At 39.4% G+C, this 27,736-nt stretch overlaps 1 protein-coding gene and 1 pseudogene across 1 annotated transcript; both read left to right on the top strand.

Annotated features, from left to right (window-relative positions):
• The first annotated feature begins 1,944 nt into the window (after positions 1-1,944).
• On the top strand, positions 1,945-17,910 carry LOC101677884 (annotated as a pseudogene).
• Positions 17,911-24,139: 6,229 nt separating this feature from the next.
• Positions 24,140-25,135, top strand: LOC101675424. Its single transcript, XM_045068352.1, has 2 exons — positions 24,140-24,695; positions 25,038-25,135. Exon 1 carries the CDS (start codon positions 24,357-24,359, stop codon positions 24,681-24,683), a length of 327 nt encoding a protein of 108 aa, XP_044924287.1. The 5' UTR covers positions 24,140-24,356; the 3' UTR covers positions 24,684-24,695; positions 25,038-25,135.
• The last annotated feature ends 2,601 nt before the right edge of the window (positions 25,136-27,736 follow it).

Genomic DNA, 27,736 nt, shown 5'->3' with positions numbered 1-27,736 from the left:
CCTAGATGTCCATCAACAGATGTATGAATAAAGAAGATGTGGTATATATATGTAATGTATATATAATGGGATACTATCAGCCATCAAAAAACCCCGAAATCTTGCCATTTGCAAAGATGTGGATGGAACTAGAGGGTATTATGTTGAGCGAAATAAGTCAATCAGAGAAAGACAATTATTATATGATTTCATTGATATGAGGAATTTAAAAAACAAGGCAGAGGATCATAGGGGAGGGGAGGGAAAAATGAAACAATTTGAAGCCAGAGAGGGAGACAAACCAGAAGAGTCTCAATCTCAGGAAACAAACTGAGGGTTGCTGGAGGGGAGGGGATATGGAGAGATGGGTGGATGGGTGATGGCCATTGGGGAAGGTATTTGTTATCAGGAGTACTTTGAATTGTGTAAGACTGATGAATCACAGACCTGTACTCCTGAAACAAATAATACATTATATGTTAATAAAAAAAGAAAAATAATAATCTATTGTGTCCTAAGTCATTGCTCTTCAGCATGCAGTCAGTTCTTGTTTTCCACTACAATTTCTGCCATCATCATGGGCAACTTCAAGATTTCTTTAGATTGTCCATACAAATTTAGCTTCAAAACTCCTTGATGCCCCCAGCTCCAACAGCCATGAATTCTATCCATTTTAAGCTCCAACTCTATGACTTTTACTATGGATCATACATTACAACTTAATATAATTTGTCTCTCAGTATTCACCGGGATACGTTTCTTCAAAATTGGTACCTATCTCTTTTACCTCTACTACTTGGTTCTGTTAGCCTATGTCCCCTTCTTCTTGATATCCTCCCAGGAGCATCACATGGTTAGGTACCATAATTTATTTCAAGGACAAATTCAATTGATTAGTAATGATGCCTGAAGCAGTATGTCAAAAATTTTAAGCCATATCTGAGATCAAGTAGTTGTGTCTTTCAATGGATGTGAGAAAGAGGGCATTAGCATACTTGCCCTCCTAGCTTTAGCACTGTATTCCCAGACATCAGCGTTAATAAAATCACACATGTAACAATTAAAAAATTCTGATATCAGCTACCACATTTCAAGCCTTTGAACTCACACAGCCTTTTGGTAACCCTACCCTGGTGTCATTTATCTTATAAGAGCTATAGAGCTTATAGTAGCTATGTGTATATCCATTACAACCTTTAATGTTCAATTAGCCAACATATAGTACAATATTAGTTTTTGAGGTAGTGTTCAATGATTCATTAGTTGCTTATAAAATGCAGGGCTCATCACAAGCTTCTTGAAAACAAGAACCATGGCTTATTCACTTCTGTACCCTTTGCACTGCTTGGGATGACACAAAAATGACAATACAAACTACATTTATTGGGTGCCAGGCACTGCGATAAAGCATCTTAATTAACAAAATGATCTCATTTAAGTATCACAAAAACCTTGAACAAAGGGTGCTATCTTTACCACATTATTCCAGATGAGGAAACTGAGTCTCAAAGAGATTAAATGACTTGTCTGGGTCAATTAAAACTTGGACTAGATCCATCCATGTTGTTGCAAATGGCAAGATTTCATTTCTTTTGATGGCTGCATAGTATTCCATTGTGTATATATACCACATCTTCTTGATCCATTCATCTGTTGATGGACATCTAGGTTCTTTCGAGGGTTGCCGAGGGGAGGGGGTTTGGGAGAAGGGGGTGGGATTATGGACATTGGGGAGGGTATGTGCTTTGGTGAGTGCTGTGAAGTGTGTAAACCTGGTGATTCACAGACCTGTACCCCTGGGGATAAAAATATATGTTTATAAAAAATAAAAAATTAAAAAAAAAAAAAACTTGGACTAGAACCTAGGCCTGACAACAATATTCATAATCTTTATGTGGTACTCAAAATTTGCAGAACCATGAGTCTTCATGTACTTGGAGCATGGGCTCCGGATTCTCTGCCGCCATGTGGAGGCTGAGACAGCACAGGAACACATACATAGTGCCAGCAGTTTATGACTATGAGGGCATGGGCCACAATGACATGGGAGGTGCATGGGTAGAGGGCCATAGACAGGCGGAGGACTACAGTGCACTTTGGCTTGAAGAGCAGCTGGGCAAGGTGTGAAGCAACTGCTGGTCTGCTGAGGGGCTGGCAAGCACTGGACTCCTTGAGTCAGAAGTGGATTCTTCCCTGTGCCATAGAATCGTACTTTAGGTTCACTCCTTAATGGTGCAAATGAATGGTGCCAAAGTTGGAAGTGACTCACCCAAAGTCAAGGAGTGTGATATTCAAGCTCAGGAATACCTGTGTGAAATGTCACAGTCACATTTGTGATTTTTATAAGACATCAAGGAAAATGAAAACAGTGGGAAATTTCTTCAAAGGTACTTCATACTGGTTACCAGAGAAGATAGTTATTTTTTAAATTTTTTACTTAAATTCTAGTTAACATACATTGTAATAGTTTCAGGATCTGATATAGTAATTCACCACTTCCAGACAACACCTGGTGCTCATGATGAGTGCACTCCTTAATCCCCGTCACCTTTTTAACCCATCCACCCACCCTCCTCCCCTCTGGTAACCATCAGTTTATTTACTATAGTTAGTAGTCTATCTCTTGGTTTGACTCTCTTTTTTTGCTTTTGATTTCTTTTGTTTCTTAAGTCCCACATATGAGTGAAATCATATGGTATTTGTCTTTCTCTGACTGACTTTATTTCACTTAGCATAATACTCTCTAGCTCCCTTCACATCATTGCAAATAGCAAGATTTCACTCATTTTTTTGGCTGAGTAGTATTCTATTGTATACATGTACCATATCTTCTGTACCATTCATCAGTCGATGGACACTTGGGCTGTTTCCATAACTGGACTATTGAAAGAAATGTTGCTATAAACACAAGGGTGTATGTATCCATTTGAATTAGTATTTTTGTATTCCTTGGGTAAATACCCAGTAGTGTAATTGCTGGGTCCCAGGATACATCCTTTTTTAACTTTCTGAGAAATCTCCACACTGTCTTCCACAGTGGGGGCATCAGTTTGCATTCCCACCAACAGTGCAAGAGGGTTCTCCTTTCTCCACATCCTCACCAACCCCCGTTGCTTCTTGTGCTGTTGATTTTAGCTATTCTGACAGGTGCGAGGTGATATCCCATTATAGTTTTGACTTATATTTCCCCGATGATCAGTGATGTAGAGCATCATTTCATATGTCTGTTGGCCATCTGTATGTCTTCTTTGGAAAAATGTCTTTTCATCTTTTCAGCCCATTTTTAATTGAATTATTTGTTTTATAAATTCCTTATATATTTTGGATCCTATACTGGATATGTCATTTGCAAGTATCTTCACCCATTCCATAGGTTACCTTTCAGTTTTCTTGGTTATTTCCTTCACTATGCAGATGTTTTTTATTTTTATAAAGTCCCAATAATTTATCTTTGCTTTTGTTTCCCTTGCTGGAGGAGATATATCTAGAAAGAAGTAGCCATAGCTGATGTCAAAGAGGTCACTGCCCATGTTCTTCTCTAAAATTTTCATGGATTCAGGTCTCACATTTAGGTCTTAATCTATTTTGAATTTATGTTTTGTGCATGGTGTAAAGAAGTTGTCAAGTTTCACTCTTTTGCATGGTGCTGTCCATTTTTCTGAACATCATTTGTTCAAGAGATTGTCCTTTTCCCTTTGGATAGTCTTTCTTTGTTGAAGATTAATTGATAATATAGTTGTGGGTTTATTTCTGAGTTTTCTATTCTACTATATTGATCAATTTGTTTCTTTTTGTGCCAGTACATACTGTTTTGATGACAGTAGCTTTGTAATACATGTTGAAATCCAGAATTGTGATGACTCCAGCATTGCTTTTCTTTTTCAAGGTTGCTTTGGCTATTTGGGGTCTTTTGTTGTTCTATACAAATTTTAGGATTGTTTGTTCTAGCTCTGTGAAAAAGGCTGGTGGTATTTTGATAGGGAGTGCTTTGAATGTGTATCTGGCCAGTACAGATTTTTTAAAAGATATTTTTATTTGTCTGACAGAAAGAAAGACAGTGAAAGAGGGAACACAAACAGGGAGAATGGGAGAGGGAGAATCAGGCTTCCCACTGAGCAGGGATCCCAAGGCGGGGCTCGATCCCAGGACCCTCGGATCATGACCTGAGCTGAAGGCAGATACCTAATGACTAAGACACCTCGGTGCCCCAACAGTACAGACATTTAAAAAATATTTGTTCTACCAACCCATGAGCATGGAATGTCTTTCCATTCTTTGTGTCATCTTCAATTTCTTTCATCAGTGTTTTATAGTTTTTAGAATAGAAGTCTTTCACCTTTTCAGTTAGGTTTATTCCTAGGTATTTTATGGTTTTGTAAATTGTAAATGGGGTTGTAAATTACAATTGTAAATGAGGTTGATTCCTTGATTTCCTCTTCTGCTGCTTCATTATTTGTGTATAGAAATGCAACAGATTTTTGTACAATGATCTTGTATCCTGCAACTTTACTGAATTTGTGTATCAGTTCTAGCAGGTTTTGGTGGGCTCTTTAGGGTTTTCTATGCAGAGTACCATGTTATCTGCAAATCATGACAATTTTACTTCTTTCTTGCCAATTTGGATGTCTTTTATTTTTTTCTTGTCTGTTTGTTCTGGCTAGGGCTTCCAGTACTGTGCTAAATAATATTGGTGAGAGTGGACTTTCCCATCATGTTCCAGACCTTAGAGAGAGAACTCTCAGTTTTTCCCCATTTATGGTATTCACTGTGGGCTTTTCATATATGCCCTTTAGTATGTTGAGGTGTGGTTCCTCTAACGACACTTTGTTGAGATTTTTTTAAATCACAAACGGATATTGCACTTTGTGAAGTGATATTTCTGCATCTATTGAAAGGATTGTATAGTTCTTATCATTTATTTTATTAATGTTGTATATCATATATTGATTGATTTGAGAATATTGAAACACCCCTGTAACCCAGGAATAAATGTCCCATGATCCCGGTGAATGATTCTTTTAATGTGCTGTTGCATTCAGTTTTCTAGTATTTTTTTTTTTGCATCACACCCAGTGCAATTTATTTTTAATTTATTTTCAGCATAACAGTGTTCTTTGTTTTTTGTGCCACACCCAGTGCTCCATGCAATCCGTACCCTCTATAATACCCACCACCTGGTACCCCAACCTCCCAACTCCCCGCCACATCAAACCTCGCAGAGTGTTTTTCAGAGTCCATAGTCTCTCATGATTCACCTCCCCTTCCAATTTACCCCAACTCCCTTCTCTTCTCTAACACCCCTTGTCCTCCATGCTATTTGTTATGCTCCACAAATAAGTGAAACCATATGATAATTGACTCTCTCTGCTTGACTTATTTCACTCAGGATAATCTCCTACAGTCCCGTCCATGTTGCTACAAAAGTTGGGTATTCATTCTTTCTGATGGAGGCATAATACTCCATAGTGTATATGGACCACATCTTCCTTATTCATTCATCTGTTGAAGGGCATCTTGGTTCTTTCCAAGTTTGGTGACCATGGCCATTGCTGCTATACACATCGGGGTACAGATGGCCCTACTTTTCACTACATCTGTATCTTTTGGGTAAATACCCAAAAGTGCAATTTCAGGGTCATAGGGAAGTTGTATTTTTAATTTTTTGAGGAATCTCCACACTGTTCTCCAAAGAGGCTGCACCAACTTGCATTCCTACCAACAGTGTAAGAGGGTTCCCCTTTCTTCACATCCCCTCCAACACATGTTGTTTCCTGTCTTGCTAATTTTGGCCATTCTAACTGGTGGTATCTCTAACTGGTGGTATCTCAATATGGTTTTAATTTGAAACTCCCTGATGGCTAGTGATGATGAACATTTTTTCATGTGTCTGATAGCCATTTGTATGTCTTCATTGAAGAAGTGTCTGTTCATATCTTCTGCCCATTTTTTTATATGATTATCTGTTTTGTGTATGTTGAGTTTGAGGAGTTCTTTATAGATCTTGGATATCAACCTTTTGTCTCTACTTTCATTTGCAATTATCTTCTCCCATTCCGTGGGTTGCCTCTTTGTTTTTTTGACTGTTTCCTTTGCTGTGCAGAAGCTTTTGATTTTGATGAAGTCCCAAAAGTTTATTTTCGCTTTTGTTTCCTTTGCCTTTGGAGACATATCTTGAAAGAAGTTGCTGTGGCTGATATCGAAGAGATTACTGCCTATGTTCTCCTCTAGGATTCTGATGGATTCCTGTCTCACGTTGAGGTCTTTTATCCGTTTTGAGTTTATCTTTGTGTACGGTGTAAGAGAATGGTCGAGTTTCATTCTTCTACATATAGCTGCCCAGTTTTCCCAGTACCATTTATTGAAGAGACTGTCTTATTTCCACTATATATTTTTTCCTGTTTTGTCGAAGATTATTTAACCATAGAGTTGAGGGTCCATATCTGGGCTCTATACTCTGTTCCAGTGGTCTATGTGTCTATGTGTCTGTTATTATGCCAGTACCATGCTTTCTTGGTTATCACAGCTTTGTAGTAAAGCTTGAAATCAGGTAACGTGATGCCCCAGTTTTATTTTTGTTTTTCAACATTTCCTTAGCGATTCGGGGTCTCTTCTGATTCCATACAAATTTTTGGGTTATATGCTCCAGCTCTTTGAAGAATACTGGTGGAATTTTGATCGGAATGGATTTAAAAGTATAGATTGCTCTAGGCAGTAGAGACATTTTAACAATGTTTATTCTTCCAATCCAAGAGCATGGCATGGTCTTCCATCTTTTTGTGTCTTCTTCAATTTCTTTCATGGGTGTTCTGTAGTTCCTCGAGTACAGATCCTTTACCTCTTTGGTTAGGTTTATTCCCAGGTATCTTATCGTTCTTGGTGCTATACTAAATGGAATCGATTCTCTAATTTCCCTTTCTGTATTTTCATTGTCAGTGTATAAGAAAGCCACTGATTTCTGTACATTAACTTTGTATCCTGCCACATTACTGAATTGCTGTATGAGTTCTAGTAGTTTGGGGGTGGAGTCTTTTGGATTTTCCATATAAAGAATCCTGTCCACTGTGAAGAGAGAGAGTTTGACTTCTTCATTGCCAATTTGGATACCTTTTATTTCCCTTTGTTGTCTGACTGCTGTTGCTAGGACTTCTAATACTATTTAGAACAAGAGTGGTGAGAGTGGGTGTCCTTGTCATGTTCCTGATCTCAGCGGGAAGGCTGCAAGCTTTTTCCCATTGAGGATGATATTTGCTGTGGGTCTTTCATAGATAGATTTGATGAAGTTCAAGAATGTTCCCTCTATCCCTATACTCTGAAGCGTTTTAATCAGAACGGATGCTGGATTTTGTCAAATGCTTTTTCTGCATCAGTTGAGAGGACCATGTGGTTCTTCTCTCTTTTCTTATTAATTTGTTCTATCACATTGATTGATTTGCAAATGTTGAACCATCCTTGTAGACAAGGGATGAATCCCACCTGGTCATGGTGGATAATCTTTAATGTGCTGTTGGATCCTGTTGGCTAGGATCTTGTTGAGACTATTAGCATCCATATTCATCAGTGATATTGGATTGAAATTCTCCTTTTTGGTAGGGTCTTTGCCTGGTTGGGGGTCAGGGTAATGCTCCTTCATAGAAAGAGTCTGGAAGTTTTCCTTCTGCTTCAAGTTTTTGAAACAGCTTCTGGAGAATAGGTGTTCTTTCTTCTTCGAAAGTTTGGTAGAATTCCCCAGGGAATCCATCAGGTCCTGGGCTCTGTTTTTTTGGGAGGTTTTTGATCACTGCTTCAATCTCGTTAATAGATATCGGTCTATTCAGGTTGTCAATTTCTTCCTGGTTCAATTTTGGGAGTTTATAGTTTTCCAGGAATGCATCCATTTCATCTAGGTTGCTAAGTTTATTGGTATATTACTGTTGATAATAACTTCTGATGATTGTTTCTACTTCCTTGGTGTTAGTTGTGATTCTCTCCATTTTCATTCATAATTTTATGTATTTAGGCTTTCTCTCTTTTCTTTTGGATTAGTGTGGCCAATGGTTAATCGATCTTATTGATTCTTTCCAAAAACCAGCTTCTAGTTCCATTGATACGTTCTACTGTATCTCTGGTTTCTACCTCATTGATCTCAGCTCTAATCTTGTTGGTTTCCCTTCTTATGTGTGGAGTTGGTTTGACTTGTTGTTGATTCTCCAGTTCTTTAAGGTGTAGAGACAGCTGGTGTATTCTAGATTTTTCAATTTTTTTGAGGGAGACTTGGATGGCTATGTATTTCCCTCTTAGGACTGCCCTTGCTGTATCCCATAGGTTTTGGACTGAAGTGTCTTCATTCTCATTGGTTTCCATGAATTGTTTCAGTTCTTCTTTGATCTCCAGGTTGATCCAAGCATTCTTTTTTTTTTTTTTTTTTTTTTTTTTAAAGATTTTATTTATTTATTTGACAGAGAGAAATCACAAGTAGTCAGAGAGGCAGGCAGAGAGAGAGAGAGAGGGAAGCAGACTCCCCGCTGAGCAGAGAGCCCGATGCGGGACTCGATCCCAGGACCCTGAGATCATGACCTGAGCTCAAAGCAGCGGCTTAACCCACTGAGCCACCCAGGCGCCCTGATCCAAGCATTCTTAAGCAAGGTGGTCTTTAGCTTCCAGGTGTTTGAGTTCCTTCGGAACTTTTCCTTGTGATTGAGCTCCAGTTTCAAAGCACTGTGATCTGAGAATATGCAGGGAATAATCTCCGTCTTTTGGTATTGGTTGAGTCCTGATTTGTGACCCAGTATGTGGTCTATTCTGGAGAAGGTTCCATGTGCACTTGAGAAGAATGAGTATTCTGTTGTTTTAGGGTGGAATGTTCTGTATCTATCTATGAGGTCCATCTGGTCCAATGTGTCATTCAATGCTCTTGATTCTTTATTGATTTTTTGCTTCGATGATCTGTCTATTTCTGAGAGAGGCGTGTTAAGATCGCCTACTATTAATGTATTCATATCAAAATGACTCTTTATCTTGATTAACAGTTTTCTTATGTAATTGGTTGCTCCCATATTGGGGGCATAGATATTTACAATTGTTAGATCATCTTGGTGGATAGTCTCTTTAAGAATTATGGAGTGTCCTTCTGTATCTCTGACTACAGTCTTTAGTTTAAAATCTAATTTATCTGGTATGACAATCGCTACCCTGGCCTTCTTTTGAGGCCCATTGGCATGAAAGATGCTTCTCCATCCCTTCACTTCCAGTCTGGGTGTATCTTTAGGTTCAAAATGGGTCTTTTTTAGACAACATATGGATGGGTCCTGTCATTTTATCCAATCTGCAACCCTGTGCCATATTATGGGCACATTTAGGCCATTCACATTGAGAGTGATTATTGATAGATACTTTTTTATTGACATCGTGTTACCTTTGAAGTCTTTCTTTCTGTAGATTGTCTCTATATTTCTGTGCAATGCTATTCTTAGGATTTTTCCTCTTTTATAGAACCCCCCCTTAATATTTCCTGCAGTATAGGCTTGGTGGTTGCATAGTCTTTTAAGCCTTGCTGGTTTTGGAAACTCTTTGTCTCTCCATCCATTTTTAATGTCAGTCTTGCTGGATAAAGTATTCTTGCCTGCATGTTCTTCTCATTTAGTGCCCTGAATATATCTTGCCAGCCCTTTCTGGCTTGCCAGGTCTCTATGGACAGGTCTGACGTTATTCTGATGGGCTTTCCTCTCTAAGTAAGGAGCCTCTTTGTCCTAGCGGCTTTCAAGAGATTATACCTACAAATATGATTCCTCAATTTGATTATCAGGTGTCTTGATGTTTTACTGGAATCTATAATCTTGGGTGGAGACTGTTTGGCTTCTAGTACATGAACGCTGGTTCCATTAGTGAGATTGGGAAAATTTTCATGAAGAACTTGTTCCACTATATCTTCTAGACGTCTTTCTTCCTCCTCCCCTTTTGGGGATTCCAATACTTCTGAAGTTGGAATGTTTCATGGCATCATTTATTTCCCTGATTCTGTTTTCGTGGTTTCTAAGCTGTTTGTTCCAGGCTTCCTCTTGATTCTTTCTCTCTATCTGTTTGTCCTCCAGATCACTAATTCTATCTTCTGTTTCAGTTACCCTAGCTTTGAGAGAGTTTAGATTACATTTGAACTCATTGAGAGCATTGTGAACCTCCTCCCTGGTAGCTTTAAGCTCTGCCCTAACATTGTGAACATCCTGTCTGGTCGTTTTCAGTTCAGCCCTCATCAATTCCGTTTGGTCATCCATGGCTTTCTCCAACCTAGCTATTGCCTGGATAATTGTTAGCTTGAATTCTCTTTCTGACATATTGTCTATGTTGATAGCCATTAGCTATCAATGTGAAAGATGACTGAACAGATGTAGCTGGTTGTATCGACCATGGTGCAGTCAGGGTGCACCCTGGAACACTTCTGAGCAATCAGGATTTCCCGCCCAAATGAGAGGGAAAAAAAGAAAAAGAACAAAAATAGAGATGGAGAGAGAGACAGGAAATAAAGGGAAGATGAAACAGTAGGTTCTGCCCAAATGGGTCCCAAGGTAAGATTTATGAGTTATACAAACAAAAACAGACAAACAAAAAGACTGATAAAAGTATATAACAAGATAAAAATATATATATATGCATAAAGGAAGAACCTCGTCGAAAAGAACCCCAAGTGTAAGATTTATATACTATCAGGACAAACACAAAAACACAGAAACACTGGTGGAAGAAAAAATGGGAGAGTGGTTATAAATTCTCAGTGTGGGCAAGGAACTTTGTTTTGATTCTTCCTGGATGTATCTTGATATCTTTGTTAAAGGACTCAACTTTAAAAATTGGTTTACCTATAGGGGTAGCATTGATTGGGGAAAGGGGATTACCTTGAAGTTTAACTCTATATGAATATTAGAAAATAAAAATAAGAAAGGAATAAACTAGACTAAACTAAACTAAAATTTAAAAAAATTCAAAAAATAGAAATGCAAATAAAAACACAGTGTATGTATCAAAAAGTTCAGGTTAGAAGGTTATTATGGAATTTGATGTACTGGACAGCTCGCTGTGATGGTAAATAGGTTAAAAAATTATTTATATAAAAAAATGAGCCAGAATAGTGGGAACAAAATAAAAATAGGGACGCCTGGGTGGCTCAGTTGGTTGGGCAGCTGCCTTTGGCTCGTGTCATGATCCTGGCATCCTGGGATCAAGTCCCACATCGGGCTCCTTGCTCCGTGGGGAGCCTGCTTCTCCCTCTGTCTCTGCCTGCCATTCTGTCTGCCTGTGTTCGCTCTTTCTCCCTCTCTCTCTCTGACAATAAATAAAAAATCTTTAAGAAAAAACAAAAAGGTTGTCCTATGAAGTAGTGGTGGTGGTTCTCTTATAGTCTTTTTTTTCCTTTTTCTTTCCTGGTTGGCTTTCTTGGGGAGGGGCCTGCCACGTGGGTTTTCAGCCAGTGATGTTCCCTGAGTTAAGTCCTTCAGTCCCCCTCAAGGGGGTGGGCTCTGAGGAAACCGGTTTTTTCAGGCTTTTGTTCTCTGGAGGTTTCTATGATTGTTCACTTTTTTTTTCTCTCGCTATGACCGCTTTTTTTTTTTTTTTAAGATTTTATTTATTTATTTGACAGAGATCACAAGTAGGCAGAGTCAGGCAGAGAGAGAGGAGGAAGCAGGCTCCCCGCCGAGCTGAGACCCTGACGCTGGACTCGATCCCAGGATCCTGGGATCATGACCCGAGCAGAAGGCAGAGGCTTTAACCCACTGAGCCACCCAGGCGCCCCGCCTTGACCGCTTTTGATGGTTTTTGTAGGTTTAGAGGAAAGCAAACTGCACCCTGGCCTCCCTCTCAGAGAGAAGCCTCAGTCTGTTCTTCTGTGGGTGTTGCAGAGCCCATATAAATTTCACCTTGGCCACTGGCAGAGCAGGTTCTGAGTTGCAGTCCTTTGGGACACAGGATCTTCTGCTTGTCCCCCAAACCACGGCAGCAGCAGCTGTCTGGGAGCTCCAGACCACCAGAGAGGTTCCAAGCAGTGATCGCACACTTAGATTTTCCCACTGGCCCGGGCTGGGAGTGCCTGGTCTTTCTGGGTCTAAGAGCGCCCGGCTTGCGCGCACCTCTCTCAGGGGAGGCTGCGGGTCGCGTGCCCCTCTCAGGTTCTGAGAACAGGGTGCAGGTCCGAAAGCACCAGGCTGGGCCTTTGCGCACCTGTCTCGGGGGAGAGTTTGTGGTGTGGGTCTTAGGCTCTGAAACAATGGTGTGTATCAAAGCGCGCCGGCTGGGCTTTGTACCTCTCTCAGGGGAGGATGAGGGGCGCACGTATCTCAGGCTCTGTAGCAGGGCTGTTGCGTTCTGCCATCTGGCGTGGCTCCCAACCCCTCACAGGAGTCAGAACCCATGCAATCTCTGGTGCGCTGGCGGTTCAGGGACCAAGACCTGGTTTCTCCACCGCATTCTCTCTGGCTCAGCACCAGGGGAGGCTGTCCTGGGACTGGGGACTTAAGCCCCTGTCCCTAGCCGCCCTGATTCCCACAATCCCCCCCCCCCCCGCACCGGGATCCTTTGTTCTTTTGGAGTGCTTTCAACCAGTCTCCAAGTTAATGCTGGTCCCCAGACACAGGGCACTCTTGCTAGTATTAGGGGTATTACTTTCCAACTGGTCACCTCTGGTGGCTCTCTCCCCCATTTGTTTATCTTCCGATATCAGTCCGCCTTTCCCACTCCGCTTTACCTGCCCACTGGCATCTTCTCCCCCTGTAGAGATCCAGATGTCTATAATTGTGATCTCAGGTTGATTTCATGGGTGATCAGAGTTCTTTGGTAGGTAATCAGCTCACTTTAGGGTAAAGGTTGAAAAGGCGCCTCCTCCTACTTCCCAGCCATCTTCAGCCTCCCCAGTTTGCTTGTATTTTATTGAGAATTTTTGCATTCATATTTATCAAGGATATTGGCCTGCAGTATTCTTTTTTAATGGAACATTTATCTGGTTTTGGTATCAGGGTAATGTTGGCCTCATAGAATGTATTTAGAAGTTTTCCTTCCTCTTCTATTTTTTGAAATCATTACATAAGAAAAGGTGTTAACTCTTCCTTAAATGTTTGGTAGAATTTGCCTGTGAAACCATATGGCCCTGGATTGTTGTTCGTTGGGAGATTTTCATAACTGATTAAATTTCTTTGCTGTTCAAGTTTTCTATTTCTTTCTGTTTCAGATGTAGTTACACAATGTAGTTCACATGTGTCTAGGAATTTGTCCACTTCTTCCAAGTTCTCTAGTTTGTTAGCATATAGTTTTTCATAATATTCTCTTATAATTGAATTTCTGAGGTGTTTGTTATTTATCCTTTCTTATTTGGGTCCTTTCTTTTTTGGGGTCCTTTCCTTTCTTTTTCGTAAATCTGGCTAGAGGTTTATCAATGTTCTTAAGTTTTTTCAAAGAACTAGCTTCTAGTTTCATTGATCTGTTCTATTTTTTTTTTTTTTTAGTTTCTCTATCATTTATTTGTGCTCTGATCTTTAATACTTCTTTCCTTCTGCTGGCTTTCAGCTGTGTTGTTCTTTTCCTAGCTTCTGTAGGTATAAGTTGTTTATTTGAAATTTTACTTGCTTCTTCAGGTAGGCCTCTATTTCTATATACTTCCCTCTTAGGACCACTTTTACTGCATCCAAACAGTTTTGTACCTTCGTTTTTTAATTTCCATTTGTTTTCATTTTTTAAAATTTCTTCTTTGATTTCCTGGTTGGTCCATTCATTGTTTGGTAGCATGCTGTTTAACCTCCACATATTTGTGATCTTTATAAAATTTTTCTTTAGGTTAACTTCTAGTTCCATAATGTTGTGTTTAGAAAAGGGGAATGGTATGATATCAATCTCTTTGTATTTGTTGAGACCTGTTTTATGATCTAGTAGGTGATCTGTTCTTGAGAGTATACCATGTGCCCTCAAAAAGAATATGTGTTTTGCTAATTTAGGATGGAATGTTCTGAATATATCTACGTTAATCTTGTCCAGTGTGGCATTGTTTTCTTGTTGATGTTGTGTTACAATAATCTGTCTATTGATGTAAGTGGGGTTTTAAAGTCCTCTACTATTATTGTATTATTATCAATTAGTTCCTTTATGTTTGTCTGTAATTGTTTTATATATTTGGGTGCTCACATGCTAGGTGCATTAATATTTACAATTATTATATCTTCTTGTTTCATTGTCACCTTTATAATTACATATTTTCTTCTTTGTTTTCTGTTAGGATTTGTTTTGGAGCTCAATGGGTTAAGCCTCTGCCTTCATCTCAGGTCATGATCTCAGGGTCCTGGGATCCAGCCACACAGGATTTCTGCTCAGCAGGGAGCCTGATTCCATCTCTATCTCTCTGCCTGCCTCTCTGTCTGCTTCTGATCTCTGTCAAATAAATAAATAAAATCTTTTAAAAAAAGATTTGTTTTACAGTTTACTTTTTCTAAAACATGTTTTGCTCTTCTGGTTTTCTTTTGACATCCATTTGTTTGATGAGTGTTTCTTCATCTCCACACTTTCAATCTGCATTTGTCTTTAGGTCTGAAAGGAGTCTCTCATAGGGTGCATACAAGTGGGTCTTTTATTTTTAAAATCAGTATGATACCCTATATCTTTTGATTGGAGCATTTCATCCATTTGATTTCAAAGTTATTATTGATAGATATGTATTTAGTGCCATTTTATTATTGTTTTGTCATTGTTTCCCAAGATTTCTCTGATCCTTTCTTGTCTTTGTCACTTTTGGTCTGTCTTTCCCACTCAAAGAGCTCCCTTTAATATTTCTTGCAGGGCTGGCTTGGTGCTCATGAACTCCCTTTGTTTTTGTTTGTCTGGGAAACTCTTTATTTCTCCTTCTATTCTGAATGATAGCCCTGCTGGATAGAGTGTTCTTGCGTGCAGATTTTTCCCATTCAGCACTTTGAATATATCGTGCCAGTGTCTTCTGGCTTGCCAAGTTTCTGTGGAGATATCTGAAGCTAACTTTATGGGTTTTCCCTTGTAAGTTAAGAACTAGTTCTGTCCTGCTGCATTTAAGATTTTTTTTTCTTTATCACTATATTTTGCAAATTTAATTACAATATGTGTTGGTGTTGGCCTGCTTTTGTTGATTCTGATGGGGGTTCTCTATGCATGCTGTACCTGGATGCCTATTTCCTTCCCCAGATTAGGGAAGTTTTCAGATATTATTTCCTTAAATATGTTTTCTGCCCCCCCCCTTTTCTCTCTTCTTCTTCTGGGACTTCTATAATACAAATGTTATTAACTTTGACGGAGTCACTGAATTCCTTATGTCTATTCTCACGTTGCATAATTCCTCTTTCTCTCTTTTGTTTAGCTTCATTATTTTGTCTTCTATGTCACTTGTTTGTTCCTCTGCTTCTTCTAGCCTGCTGTTCTTGCATCAAGCCTGTTTCCAATCTCATTTACTGCACTCTTCATCTCTGATTAATTCTTTTTTAACATTTTATCTCTGTAGTAAGGGTCTGCCTCACGTCTTCTATTCTTTTCTCAAGCCCAGTGAGTATCCTTATGATTGTTGCTTTAAACTCTCTATCAGACATGTTGTTTGTATGTGTTTCACTTAGGTCTCTAAACATGGCCTTATCTTGCTCTTTCATATGGGATAAATTCCTCCATCTTCTCATTTTGTCTAGGTCTCTGTCCTCTTCTCTGTGTTAGAAAAGGCAATCATGTTTCTAGTTCCTGAAATTAATGGCCTTTAAGGAAGACTTATGTCTTTCCCAGGGCTTGCCACTTCAGGGAATGTCTTTGGCTTGTGCTATGTGCACTCTGCTCTGTCTCTCCTTCAGGCCAGTCATTTGCAGAGGTTCTCTTCTCCTGCTGCAGGCAGTGTATGGTCCTTGACCATTTGTGATTTTTTAATTACATGTGCTCTGCACTGTTTTTGAAATGAGACCTGACACTATCTCCACCAGAACTGAGGCCCTGTAGAACTCTCTGTTCGAAGATGTGGTGTGGGCAGTGGTTTGTGCTGGTCTTCTGGAGGAGGAACTGAGGCATGTGTGACTAAGAAGGGTAATACTGCCAGAGTGTAGGGTGGTGGGGCTTAGTGTAAGCAAGTTGGGCATCCAATGTTGGTGCTACACTGTTTCCCACAGGTGACTCTGTGTTTATGCTGAGGGACAGGGTAGGAAAATGGTGCCAGAAAGCTCCTTTCTTCCTGGAGCCTTGCCTCCATAAACGCTACCTCTCAAGGACACACAATGAGATAAGTAAATAATCTCCCCATGTGTGCCCCAGGCATTCTTTGATTACTGTTTCCATGATGTCTAGCCCTGTGTTGTTTGCGTCCCTTCTCTCCAGGAGCAGCACCGTGCCCTCAGGTTCTATCCCAGTCAAGCTTTCTGACCTCTAGGCTTTAGGGGCACCTGAGTGTCTCAGTCAGTTAAGCAGCTGCCTTCGGCTCAGGTCATGATCCTGGGGTCCTGGGATCAAGCTCTGCATCAGGCTCACTGCTCTGCAGGGAGTCTGCTTCTCCCTTTGCCTGCTGCTCCCCCCTGCTTATGTTCTCTCTCTCTGGAAAATTAATAAATAAAATCTTTTAAGAAAGATGAAACTCCGGACTTTAAGTTCTGCTTGTTGTAAGAACTCATAAATTTCAGCCCTTCTTATTTTCCAAGACAATGACTTTGGGGAAATATTCTCTTTGTGTGAACACTCTCTTTCTCTTGCCCACTCCACAACTAGGGCTTCCTCCCCTCTGCTGCACCCACAATACATTTCTCCCCTAAAATGGGTCTCCACACTTTCTACCTTCTTTAATGTAGACTCTTCTCTATCTGTAGGTGTGGAATTTTTTTGGTCAGTTTTCAGGTTTATTTCTGGGGTATTTAGGATGATTTGATAGTTATCTAGCTGTGTTCATGGAATGAAGTGACCTCCTACTCCACCACCATCTTCCTCTGTTCAGAGAAGATTGTTTTGTATGGTACATGGGTAATCCACAGAACCTACCTTCTGGATCATGATACATTGGAGCCACTAATCTATTTTTTTAAATTTTTTTTATTTGACAGAGAGAGATCACAAGTAGGCAGAGAGGCAGGCAGAGAGAGAGAGAGGAGGAAGCAGGCTCCCTGCTGAGCAGAGAGCCCGATGTGGGGCTAAATCCCAGGACCCTGGGATCATGACCTGAGCTGAAGGCAGAGGCTTAACCCACTGAGCCACACAGGTGCCCCTGAGTCATTAATCTTATCCACATTTCAAAGGTAGTGATGCAAGTAATATAAAACCAAAGGCTGAATTCTTTCTTGTCATGAATACAGGGATGAGGAAGTATTTCCTTACAAGCAGAAACTAGTGGAATGAGTAAATCTGATGAACTAAGCTATAAAAATTACAGTAACAAAGCAGTCAGATTCACAGCATCATTCTGATAAACTAAGTCAACAAGGTGAATGTAGGAAGAAGCAAGCGTCTTGGAAAACTGGCATTGGTGGTATACCCATCATTACTCTAACTCTGTAAGAACTAAATAAATATGGTGAAAGTATTAACAAATAATTTGATGTGGTCATGAAGCCGTCTTCTTTACTCCTAAACCTCCTTCAGATAGTGCAATTATCAATGCTGGATATTGTGTTAAGCAAGGAATGGTGATGAAGAAACTGGAAGAGAAGATTTTTTTTTTCAATTGGATGAAAACACAATAGGCCACTTCAAAGCTAAACTGGAAAAGGAAACTCTTTGATAATACCACTTAAAGAAGATCATGAAGTACAGGAATGTAGACAGAGCAATGTAATGATGAGGGACAAACTCTTCAAAAGTGTAACATTGTTTTGAACTTTCTGTGTGCAAGCTGATAGCCCTGAAGAGATGCATACTTGGATTAAAGCAATCTCTGGACTTATTAAAAAAAAAAGCAAGTCCCAGGACTTAGTACTTACAACTGGTCATAGAATGTTGAGTTAACCAAACTGCTTATTACAGTTATGGTAACTGACTTTGTCAAAAGTAATGCAAATTTTCTCTACAATCATCAGGTTGTAAATTTGTATTTTTTAAATGATAAATTATGATAAAAAAGAACTTCACTAATTGAAAAAATCACATTAAGCTGTCTTCTAAAGATTAATTTACTGAATTGGCTCTAGAGTTTCAATTTCTATGTTTTAGGTATTTTGAAATTTTTTATACCTCACCACTTGAAATCGCCATTGTTCTCAGAGTACATACAAACTCATACATGCATATGCATTGGATAAACTCTACATTACTATAGTTTGCATGGAATTTTAAATATCAGGTGAAATTTACCCCCCTCATAGAAATCTATAGTGTTTTGTTAATTTGTATCACTTTATTTCCAAAGTTACTTGTGTCATAAATAAACACAATATACTAGGGACTGTATGGCAGTGCATTTGGAATGGCCGTATTTTAAGGACATACTTAGATTTGATTTAGGTGAAAACAAATTGAAATTAATATTTACAACTGGTAATTATTTCACTGCAGTTTTATTTCACTGCACATTTATTTATTTATTTTTATTTCTTTTCAGCGTAACAGTATTCATTGTTTTTGCACTACACCCAGTGCTCCATGCAATACGTGCCCTCCCCAATACCCACCACCTGGTTCCCCCAACCTCCCACCCCCCCGCCCCTTCAAAACTCTCAGGTTGTTTTTCAGAGTCCATAGTCTCTCATGGTTCACCTCCCCTTCCAATTTCCCTCAACTCCCTTCTCCTCTACATCTCCCCTTCTCCTCCATGCTATTTGTTATGTTCCACAAATAAGTGAAACCATATGAAAATTGACTCTCTCTGCTTGACTTATTTCACTCAGCATAATCTCTTCCAGTCCCGTCCATGTTGCTACAAAAGTTGGGTATTCATCCTTTCTGATGGAGGCATAATACTCCATAGTGTATATGGACCACATCTTCCTTATCCATTCGTCCATTGAAGGGCATCTTGGTTCTTTCCACAGTTTGGCGACCATGGCCCATGCTGCTTTTCACTGCACTTTTAATAAAGTATTAAATATGTACTCTTTGTTAAATTTAAAATCTTAAGTTTCATGAATGTGTGATATATTCAACACTAAATAAATACAGTTAAATGGAAGGTGAGAAGACTATGCTGTTATTGGTTACAGTGAAATTCAGTGAAGAAAACTAAACTTGTCAGACTCCCAGACAAAATAATAGGTGTGAAAAATGTTGCATTCTGCTAATTAAATAAATATAAAGAAACATGACTTTCTATTTTTATTTTCTACATTTTCATTTTTTGTCCTAAAATATGTGGGATAATTCCTAGTGTTGATTGAGAATGTATTCTGAAATTAAAGGATAAAACTGGTAGGTTTGCTTTTAAACACAGTTTAGTTGCAACTGGACCACTGTATTCTAGTTTAGGCTGACTGAATCTTCAGGTGGCAAAGCTGCCAAATTCAGCTTTGGTGACTGAACTGGTTTCTTAGTGGAAATGATTGTTAAATGTCATTGCCTTGAATTCACTCCTAAAAATGCATTGTCTTGGATTAGGAAAGACAAATTCCATATGATTTCACTCATATGAGTAATCTAAAAAGAATGAATGAGTAAAGAAACAAAAAGCAGAATCAGAGCTATAAATTCAGAGAACAAAGTAATTGTTGCCAGTGCCGAAAGGGATGAGGGGAAAGGGCAAAATGGGTGAAGGATAGTGGGAGATGAGTATTTCCAGTTATGGAATGAATAATTCATGAATATAAGAGGCATAGCCTAAAGAATACAGTCAATGATATTGTAATGGCATTGTCGTGAGCATAACATCATGCATAAACTTTAGAATCACTATGTTGTATACTTGAAACTAACGTAATGTTGTGTGTCATCAATACTCAAAAAATTTAAAAAGCAATTAAATTAAGATGCATTGTTTTAGGAAGGAACTTGAACATGTATACTGCATGGTTCATGCTTCTGCTCTGAGTGTGTGTTTTGTTTGCTTTTCAGCAAATAAAGTCTCACACTGAGTTACTAAAAAAAGTTTGCAGAACCATAATAATGATTCAAAGACCACAAAACTTTAGCATAAGCATAGTTTAATTTATTAGGCTGGATGGTGGGTGCATGGGCTACATTGTACAATTCCCATATACATTTATTAAAAATTAAATTTATTTTAATGAATTTGAGTGAAAACTTCCTTTTCTGTTGGTTTAAATATTCAAGCATCAGCATCTTTATTTCTGTTGCATAGTTCAGGTAACAAAGAAATTATTATGAGCAATGGGCTAGACATTGTGCTAGATTCTTGGGGTACAAAACTGAAAACACACACAGTCCCAACATTTTCTAACAGTATAGTGAAACAATAGTAATAGTTCAAATTGACTGCATGCTTATGTAGTATTTATGAGTGATGGAAGTATTTTAAATGGGTCTTATTTAATTTTCACAATAATGTTATGAGGTAGGTATTAATTTTACCCTGTTTCTGGGATGCGTGGGTGGCTCAGTTGGTTAAGCAGCTGCCTTCAGCTCAGGTCATGATCCCAGTGTCCTGGGATCAAGTCCCACATTGGGCTCCTTGCTCGGCAGGGAGCCTGCTTCTCCCTCTGCCTCTGCCTGCCATTCTGTCTGCCTGTGCTCCCTCTCTCTCTCTCTCTCTGATAAATAAATAAAATCTTAAAAAAAAAAGGCTGATAGCTGCCATTTAATTTTACCCTGTTTCTGAGACAGACAAGTTAAAAAGCTTTTCTAAGCCCAAGTTCACCCAGCTATTAAATAGCTGAGCTGGAATTTAAAAGGATGTCAACCTAGTTCACCATGACACTAGTTAGACAGCCTCCCAAAACACCTCATTTCCATATACGCAGGGAACTCCCACATAACCTAGAAGGTGATACTACCTAGCAAGTGGTATAGATGCTGCGGCGCCAGAGGACAGGCACTGTGACCAGCCATCCAGGTATGACATCAAGAGACACGTGATAAACTAAATATCTCTATGCTTTATTTAAAAGATCAAAACCGGTGAAGAAGTTCTGACTTACAGATTTACAACAGTAATTTCAAGAAGTACCAAGAATTCCCTCAGAGAAGATTCTAGAGAAGGAGACTTCATACTGTTTGTCCAAAAACAGACTCAAATTACAACAGTGTATGTTCCAGTGCCATGGCAGCAGTGTGGAAAGCACGACGTCTTCATTCTGCATTTCATCTTGAACTGTTGCCTAGCTGGACTTGCACTGATTTTTTTTTTCTCCCTCCCCAAAACTGAAAAACTTCATTGAAAACAATGACTGATAGAAACTCCAGATTTTTGTTTAAAGTCAACTGACAACATCTTCCAGATTTTCCTAGTACTGCACATTCTTTTCACTATTTTAAAAACTCTGAGTTCCAAAACCAAATTAACAAAAACTTTGCTGGCAAAGATTCTGCTCAAAGATCTAGCCATCATACTACTTATTTTTCTAAATTTCACATCTGTACCTTATTTTTTTTTTTACTATATTCCCTATGCTGTACATTACATCACTGTGTATTATTTATTTTATAACTGGAAAACTGGGGGTACCTGGGTGGCTCAGTTGGTTAAGCATCTGCCTTTGGCTGAGGTAATGATCCCAGCATCCTGGGATTGAGCCCTGCATCAGGCTCCCTGCTCAAGCAGGAAGGCTGCTTCTCTCTCTCCCTCTGCCTGCTGCTCCCCCGCTTGTGTACTCTCTCTCTCTTCCTCTCTATCAAATAAATAAGTAAAACCTTTAAGAAAATTAACTGGAAAACCATACCCTTTGATCCTCTTCACCTATTTTATCTATGCCTCCACCTCCTCCACTCTGGTATCCATTAGTTTGTTGTCTGTAACTATCTATGTTCTCTGTATCTATGAACAAAACTCATAGATAGTTGATAAATTTGTTAGATTGTTAGATTGTATTTTAGATTCTTCATGTAAGTTAAGCCATACAATATTTGTCTTAGTCTGTCTGGTTTATTTCACTTAGGATAATACTCTTTAGGTCCATCCATATTGTCAAAAATAGGAAGATTTGGGGGCACCTGGGTGGCTCAGTGTGTTAAAGCCTCTGCCTTCAGCTCAGGTCATGATCCCAGGGTCCTGGGATGGAGCCCCGCATCGGGCTCTCTGCTCAGCAGGGAGCCTGCTTCATCCTCTCTCTCTGCCTGCCTCTCTACCTACTTGTGATGTCTGTCAAATAAATAAATAAAATCTTTTAAAAATAAGAATATTTCATTCTTCCTTGTGACTAATATTCCATTGTATGTATATATGACATCTTTCTCACCCATTCATCTAACAATGGACATTTAGGTGGCTCTCATACCTTAACTATTGTAAATAATGCTGTAATGAATATTGAATATGGGATACGTATGTCTTTTCAAATTAGTGTTTTCATTTTCTTTGGATAAATACATAAAAGTAGAATTGCTGAATCATAATATAGTTCTATTTTAAAATTTTGAGGACCACTGTACTGTTTTCCATAGTAACTACACCTATCTACCGTCCCACTAATAGTATATTAAGGTTCCCTTTTTTCCACATCCTCCCAAACACTTGTTATTTCTTGTCTTTTTGATAATAACCCTTCTGATAGGTGTGAGGTAAAATAGCAAATTGTGGTTTTGATTTGTATTTCCCTGATGGTTAGTGATGTTGAGCATCTCTTCATGTGCTTGCTGACCATCTGTATGTTTTCTCTAGAAAAATGTCTATTCAGGCCCTCTGTCCATTTTTTAACCAGTTTATTTTTTTATATTGCATTTTATGAATTCTTTGTATATTTTGGATGTTAGCCCCTTATCAGCTATATCATTTGCAAATATTTTTTCCCATTCAGTAGTGTTTGTTGTTGTCGTTTTGTTGATGGTTTTCTTCACTGTGCAAAAGCTTTTTAGTTTGATGTAGTCCCATTTGCTTATTTTTGCTCTTATTGTCCTTTGCCAATTGGCAAAACTGCAAGATGGTTTCCAGCCATAGAGAGCTCATTGAGGCTGGGAAACTGGCAGAAATTGTGCAGCACATGCCATAGATGATATTGGTTCACACTAAGGTACTGGAGGTAGGAATTGCAGTTAGTTATTAGCTAATTAAGGATGATGTAATGTTCTTAGATAACCAAATTTGGGGCGAATAATTTCTAAGGCATTGTCACTAAGATCCAAACATTGGGGTTTTACAAGGGACCTAATGGCTTTTGAAACCATGACTGTCATTTGAGTGAAGGTACAGTTACACAGGATTTGGAAGCTTCTGAGCAAGGTTTTCTGGAAAGTTTGGAGGCCATGATTAGATATCAAGCATACTGCAGCACTACATCTTGTAAAAATTGGTCCATAAACCTGGTGATTCACAGACCTGTACCTCTGGGGATAAAAATATATGTTTATAAAAAATAAAAAATTAAAAAATAAAATTGGTCCATTTCTCGGTGCTGGAAGAGCCAGCACTCCAGATGCAGGTGGTGCTGGATGGCAAGTTCTCTTAAAGAAATTTTTATGTCTTTAACATGTTATATAATACTTTAAATTAATATCATAAGAACTCAGATTATTTAGTTCTATCTCTTCCTGAACTTATAATGTCATTTCATAATGCCTTTAACATGCGCTAAGTTCACTTAAACAATTTTTTCATGTATTATTCAGATACAAGATGCTTTTACATAATGAAGCCTGGTTTATCATGTATACTATATTGCACTCATGTTTCCAAATTTGTACCTGAGGTAATTTAGCAATACACAGGCATATCTAAATGACAAGAGTGAAATATTAAGTGTAGGATAGAAACTTTAAACCTAAAAAACTATACTGGGCACAAACGGTGGAAAAATCATTAGACAAAGAGGGAGTGGGGGACACCTGGGTGGCTCAGTTAATTGAGCGTCTGCCTTCTGCTTGAGTCATCATCTTGTCGTTCTGAGATCTAGTCCCACATCAGCCTCCCTGCTTGGTGGGAAGCCTGCTTCTCTCTCTGAGCGCTGCTCCCCCTGCTTATGCTCTCTTTCTCTCTAACAAGTAAATAAATGAATATTTTTTAAAAAGAGGGAGTGGGCTTTCAGTATAAAGTCCAGAAAGTGGTACATGAAGAAGAAAATTTGAACATTTAATTCCTTTTGGTAGGAGTAATGAGTATGTTAGGATCATTGACATAAGAATCATAACTCATGAGTTCCGGCAGAGAGCGAGGTGAGAAACGCAGCGCGGCCGTCGATCCCAGGGCCCTCCAGGCCCTCCGGCCTGAGGCTGGCGGGTGACCTGGGGGGCCCGGGGACAGGTCGCGGGCTCCGACCTGCAGAGACCCAGCGCCCTCGCCGCCGCTGCCCATCGGCCAGGTCCAGAATGAAGCACCTGCGAGCTTCTCCGCACCCCCCACCCCCACCTTGGCGCCGATGGCGGCGGCCTCTCGGAGCCCAGACCTCGCCTGCTGCCCACTCCCCGGGCGCAACTCTGTGGGACCTCCGCCAAGCCCCTGCCCGAGCCAGCGGGCTCGCGGCGCCTTTGGACGTCGGGTGTGGCGGAGCGAGAAGAATGGCGGCCACGCGAATGCCGCGGAGGGCCGTTGGGGCCGCCGAGGGCCTGAGAAGGCGGGTCTGCGTGGACGCAAGCTCGGCAGCCTTTGGGCCTTGGAGCCCCACAGGCCCGGCCCTGGGATGATCGCTCCGCCCCCACTGGACGAAACCTCACTTTCTATGGAGAACGGTGGACAGAGGCCCTAACGGGCCGGGAAGGTGAGCGAAGCCCCGGTCGACGACGGGTGGAACGGTTAAAGGGCCACAGGCGGTTGGTCTTCGTTCCTCCTGACGTTGATGTTGGAAGATCGAAATGGGAGAACTACGTACCACATTTGGCCAATAGGAAGACCACCCTTCGGGAAGATTTACTGGCCCTTTTTAGAAGGCCTGTGTATATAATATGAAAAAGCTGCTCTCAACTTTCCCCCCAACCTTTCAAAAGAAAACTTTTTTGTCACATCTAGGCCTTCTAGATGTAAAGAGGTTGCCGACATATGATAAAGTAGAATTAGAAAAATCACACGTCTTGTAAATGCCTATTTTTTTTTTTAATCATAGAAATGTCTTTTGAAAATGACTTTGAAATGGAATTGCTAGACCACCTCTAGAAGGGACATCAGGAGCGACTCGCGTCCACGTTTGTTCAGTGGGTAAGAGGACATGAAGTAGACGACCTTGAGGAGGAAGAAAAGAAGGTTCGGTGCCAGACTGGTCATATTTAGAAGACATTTTCATATTACAACCATTGTTTTGTGTGTGCATTTTATCCCTCAGCTACTGTATATATAGTTGACAATGCTAAGTACATTTTTGAAATATCTAGTCTTTCTAGATGTTCTGAAGTGCCTGATAACGTGTTAAAAATAGACGTAGTGGGGCACCTGGGTGGCTCAGTGGGTTAAAGCCTCTGCCTTTGGCTCAGGTCATGATCCCAGAATCCTGGGATCGAGCCCCACATCGGGTTCTCTGCTCAGCAGGGAGCCTGCTTCCTCCTCTTTCTCTGCCTGCCTCTCCAGCTACTTGTGATCTCTGTCAAATAACTAAATAAAATCTTTAAGAAAAAATTAAAAAAAAAATAGACGTAGTAAAAAGACATTCTTGTAAATACCTTTCTGTTAACATTCATATGGAATGCTGTCTAATTTAGGGGGAATGGCCGAACCACCTCTTTGAATAGTACACATTGTGTTTGTGCACTGGTTCAGAGGGGGTGGGAGAAGGAAGTGCAGAGAGTTCTGCCAGTGTGTTTATAGTGAGGGAAGGTAAACCATTGTACTTTATGTTCCTGCATTTTGGTTTACTTAGCTGTGTATATAGTGTACATACTGGACAAATGAGTCCTAATTTTCAACATCTAGTCTTTCTAGATGTTAAAGAGGTTGCCAGTGTATGACAAAAATAGAGTTAGTAAACTAATACATGGTGTACATTTTGTGTTAAAATTCCTAGAAAGCTCGTCTTCTGAAAATGTGAGCATTATAGCCCACTGGGTTGGTGGAGAAAGGAGAGATGAGAATGGATAGTCTTAGGCTAGAATGTTCACATTTTGAAGACACTTTCAGATTATAACTGTTACATGTGTGCAGTTTATTCAAGACTGCTGTGTATATAGTGGACAAATTATGTCCTTATTTAAAACATCTAGTTTGTCTAGATGTTTAGAAGTGCCCAACGTATGTTAAATGTAGAGGTAGTAGAATACCGCTTTTTAAATATCTTTTTGCTTAAAATTCATAGGAAATAAACCGTCTTGGTGATGGAATTGTTCAACCACCTCTGAGCAGTATTCTATCATGTATCTTTGTTCTGTTGCTTGAAGGTGGTGGAAGGGAAAGAATTGCAAAAGGTAATATGTTAGCGTGTTTGTGCTTGGACATTTTCAGACAAAACCATTTTTTGTATGTTTTGTGCATTGTGTTTTGCTGTGTATATAGTGTATATAATGGACAAATGAGTCCTAGTTTTGCAACATCTAGTCTATAGATGTTGAAGAGGTTGCCAATGTATGACAAATTAGTAAAATTAGCACATTCTATACACATTGTGTTGAAATTCAAAGGAAAGCTTTTCTTCTGTAAATGACTTTTGGATATGAATTTGTTCAACCACCTTTAAACATTACACTTGCCTGTACTTGTCTACTGGATTGGTGGTGGAGAGAAGGAAGTGAGGGAGGGGATAGTTTAGTCCAAAATGATGGTCATATTTAGAATATATCTCAGATTGTACCCATTGTTAGGTGTGTGCGGTTTTATTTAACAGTGCTGTTGTGTACTCAGTGGACAAGTACTTATATGAAATATCTAGTCTTTCTAGATATTTAGAAATGTTTGATGTATGTAAAAGTAGAGTAATGCTTCTTATAAATAGCTTTTAAAAACTGATGGGAAATATTATCTTTGGAAATGGAATTGCTAAACCACTTCTCTGAACAGTATACTTGTTCCTTGGTTTGAGGGAAGTGGGAGGGAAGAAAGAAATTGCAAAAGATGCTTTGCTAGTGTGGTGTAGTAGGAAATTTCAGCTTATTCATTGCCCTATATGTTATGTGCATTTTAACTTGACTGTATATATTGTATATATACTGGACAAATAGGTCCTAATTTTATAATATCTAGGCTCTAGATATTAAAGAGGTTGCCAATGTATGACAAAAGTAGAGTTAGTAAACTAACACATTTTGTACACTTTGTGTTAAAATTCATGGAAAGGCTGTCTTCTGAAAAGGACTTGAAGAGATAACATTGTAGTCACATCTAAGTGACACGTTCCTATTTGCACTCACCCACTGGGTGGGCGGTAGCGGTAGAGAGGAGTGTGTGAGAAATGAAGGGTTCTAGACTGGAATGTTGCCATGTAGAAGACACTTTCAGATATAACCCATTGTTACATGTGTGTAGTTTATTCAACACTACTGTGTATATAGTGGACAAACTCAAGTCCTTATTTGAAACATCTAGCCTTTCTAGATGTTTAGAAGTGCACAAAGTATGTTAAAAGTAGAGGTAGTAAAATAACACATTTTGTAGATAATCCTTTTGTTAAAATTCATATGAAATACTGTCTTTTGAAAATGGAATGATCAAAATGATGAAACCACCTCTCGGAGCAGTACACATCATATGATATTTGTACTGGTTCAGGGAGGAGGGAGAAGAAAGAGCAAAGGGCTTTATACCAGGATGTTTGTAGTTAGGGAGGACTAACCATTGTCCTGTATGTCTGCATTTTGTTTTATTTAGCTGTGTATATAGTGT

The sequence above is a fragment of the Mustela putorius genome, unplaced genomic scaffold (assembly GCF_011764305.1).
Source record: "Mustela putorius furo isolate JIRA1106 unplaced genomic scaffold, ASM1176430v1.1 tig00003902_pilon_pilon_pilon, whole genome shotgun sequence".
Classification (NCBI taxonomy): Eukaryota; Metazoa; Chordata; class Mammalia; order Carnivora; family Mustelidae; genus Mustela; species Mustela putorius.
Note: the sequence above shows the minus strand (reverse complement) of the source record. Positions and strands in the feature narration are given on the sequence as shown.

Bases quoted from the DNA above. Each gene is read 5' to 3' on its own strand.
- LOC101675424 (XM_045068352.1), top strand. From the start codon at position 24,357: ATGGCGGCGGCCTCTCGGAGCCCAGACCTCGCCTGCTGCCCACTCCCC.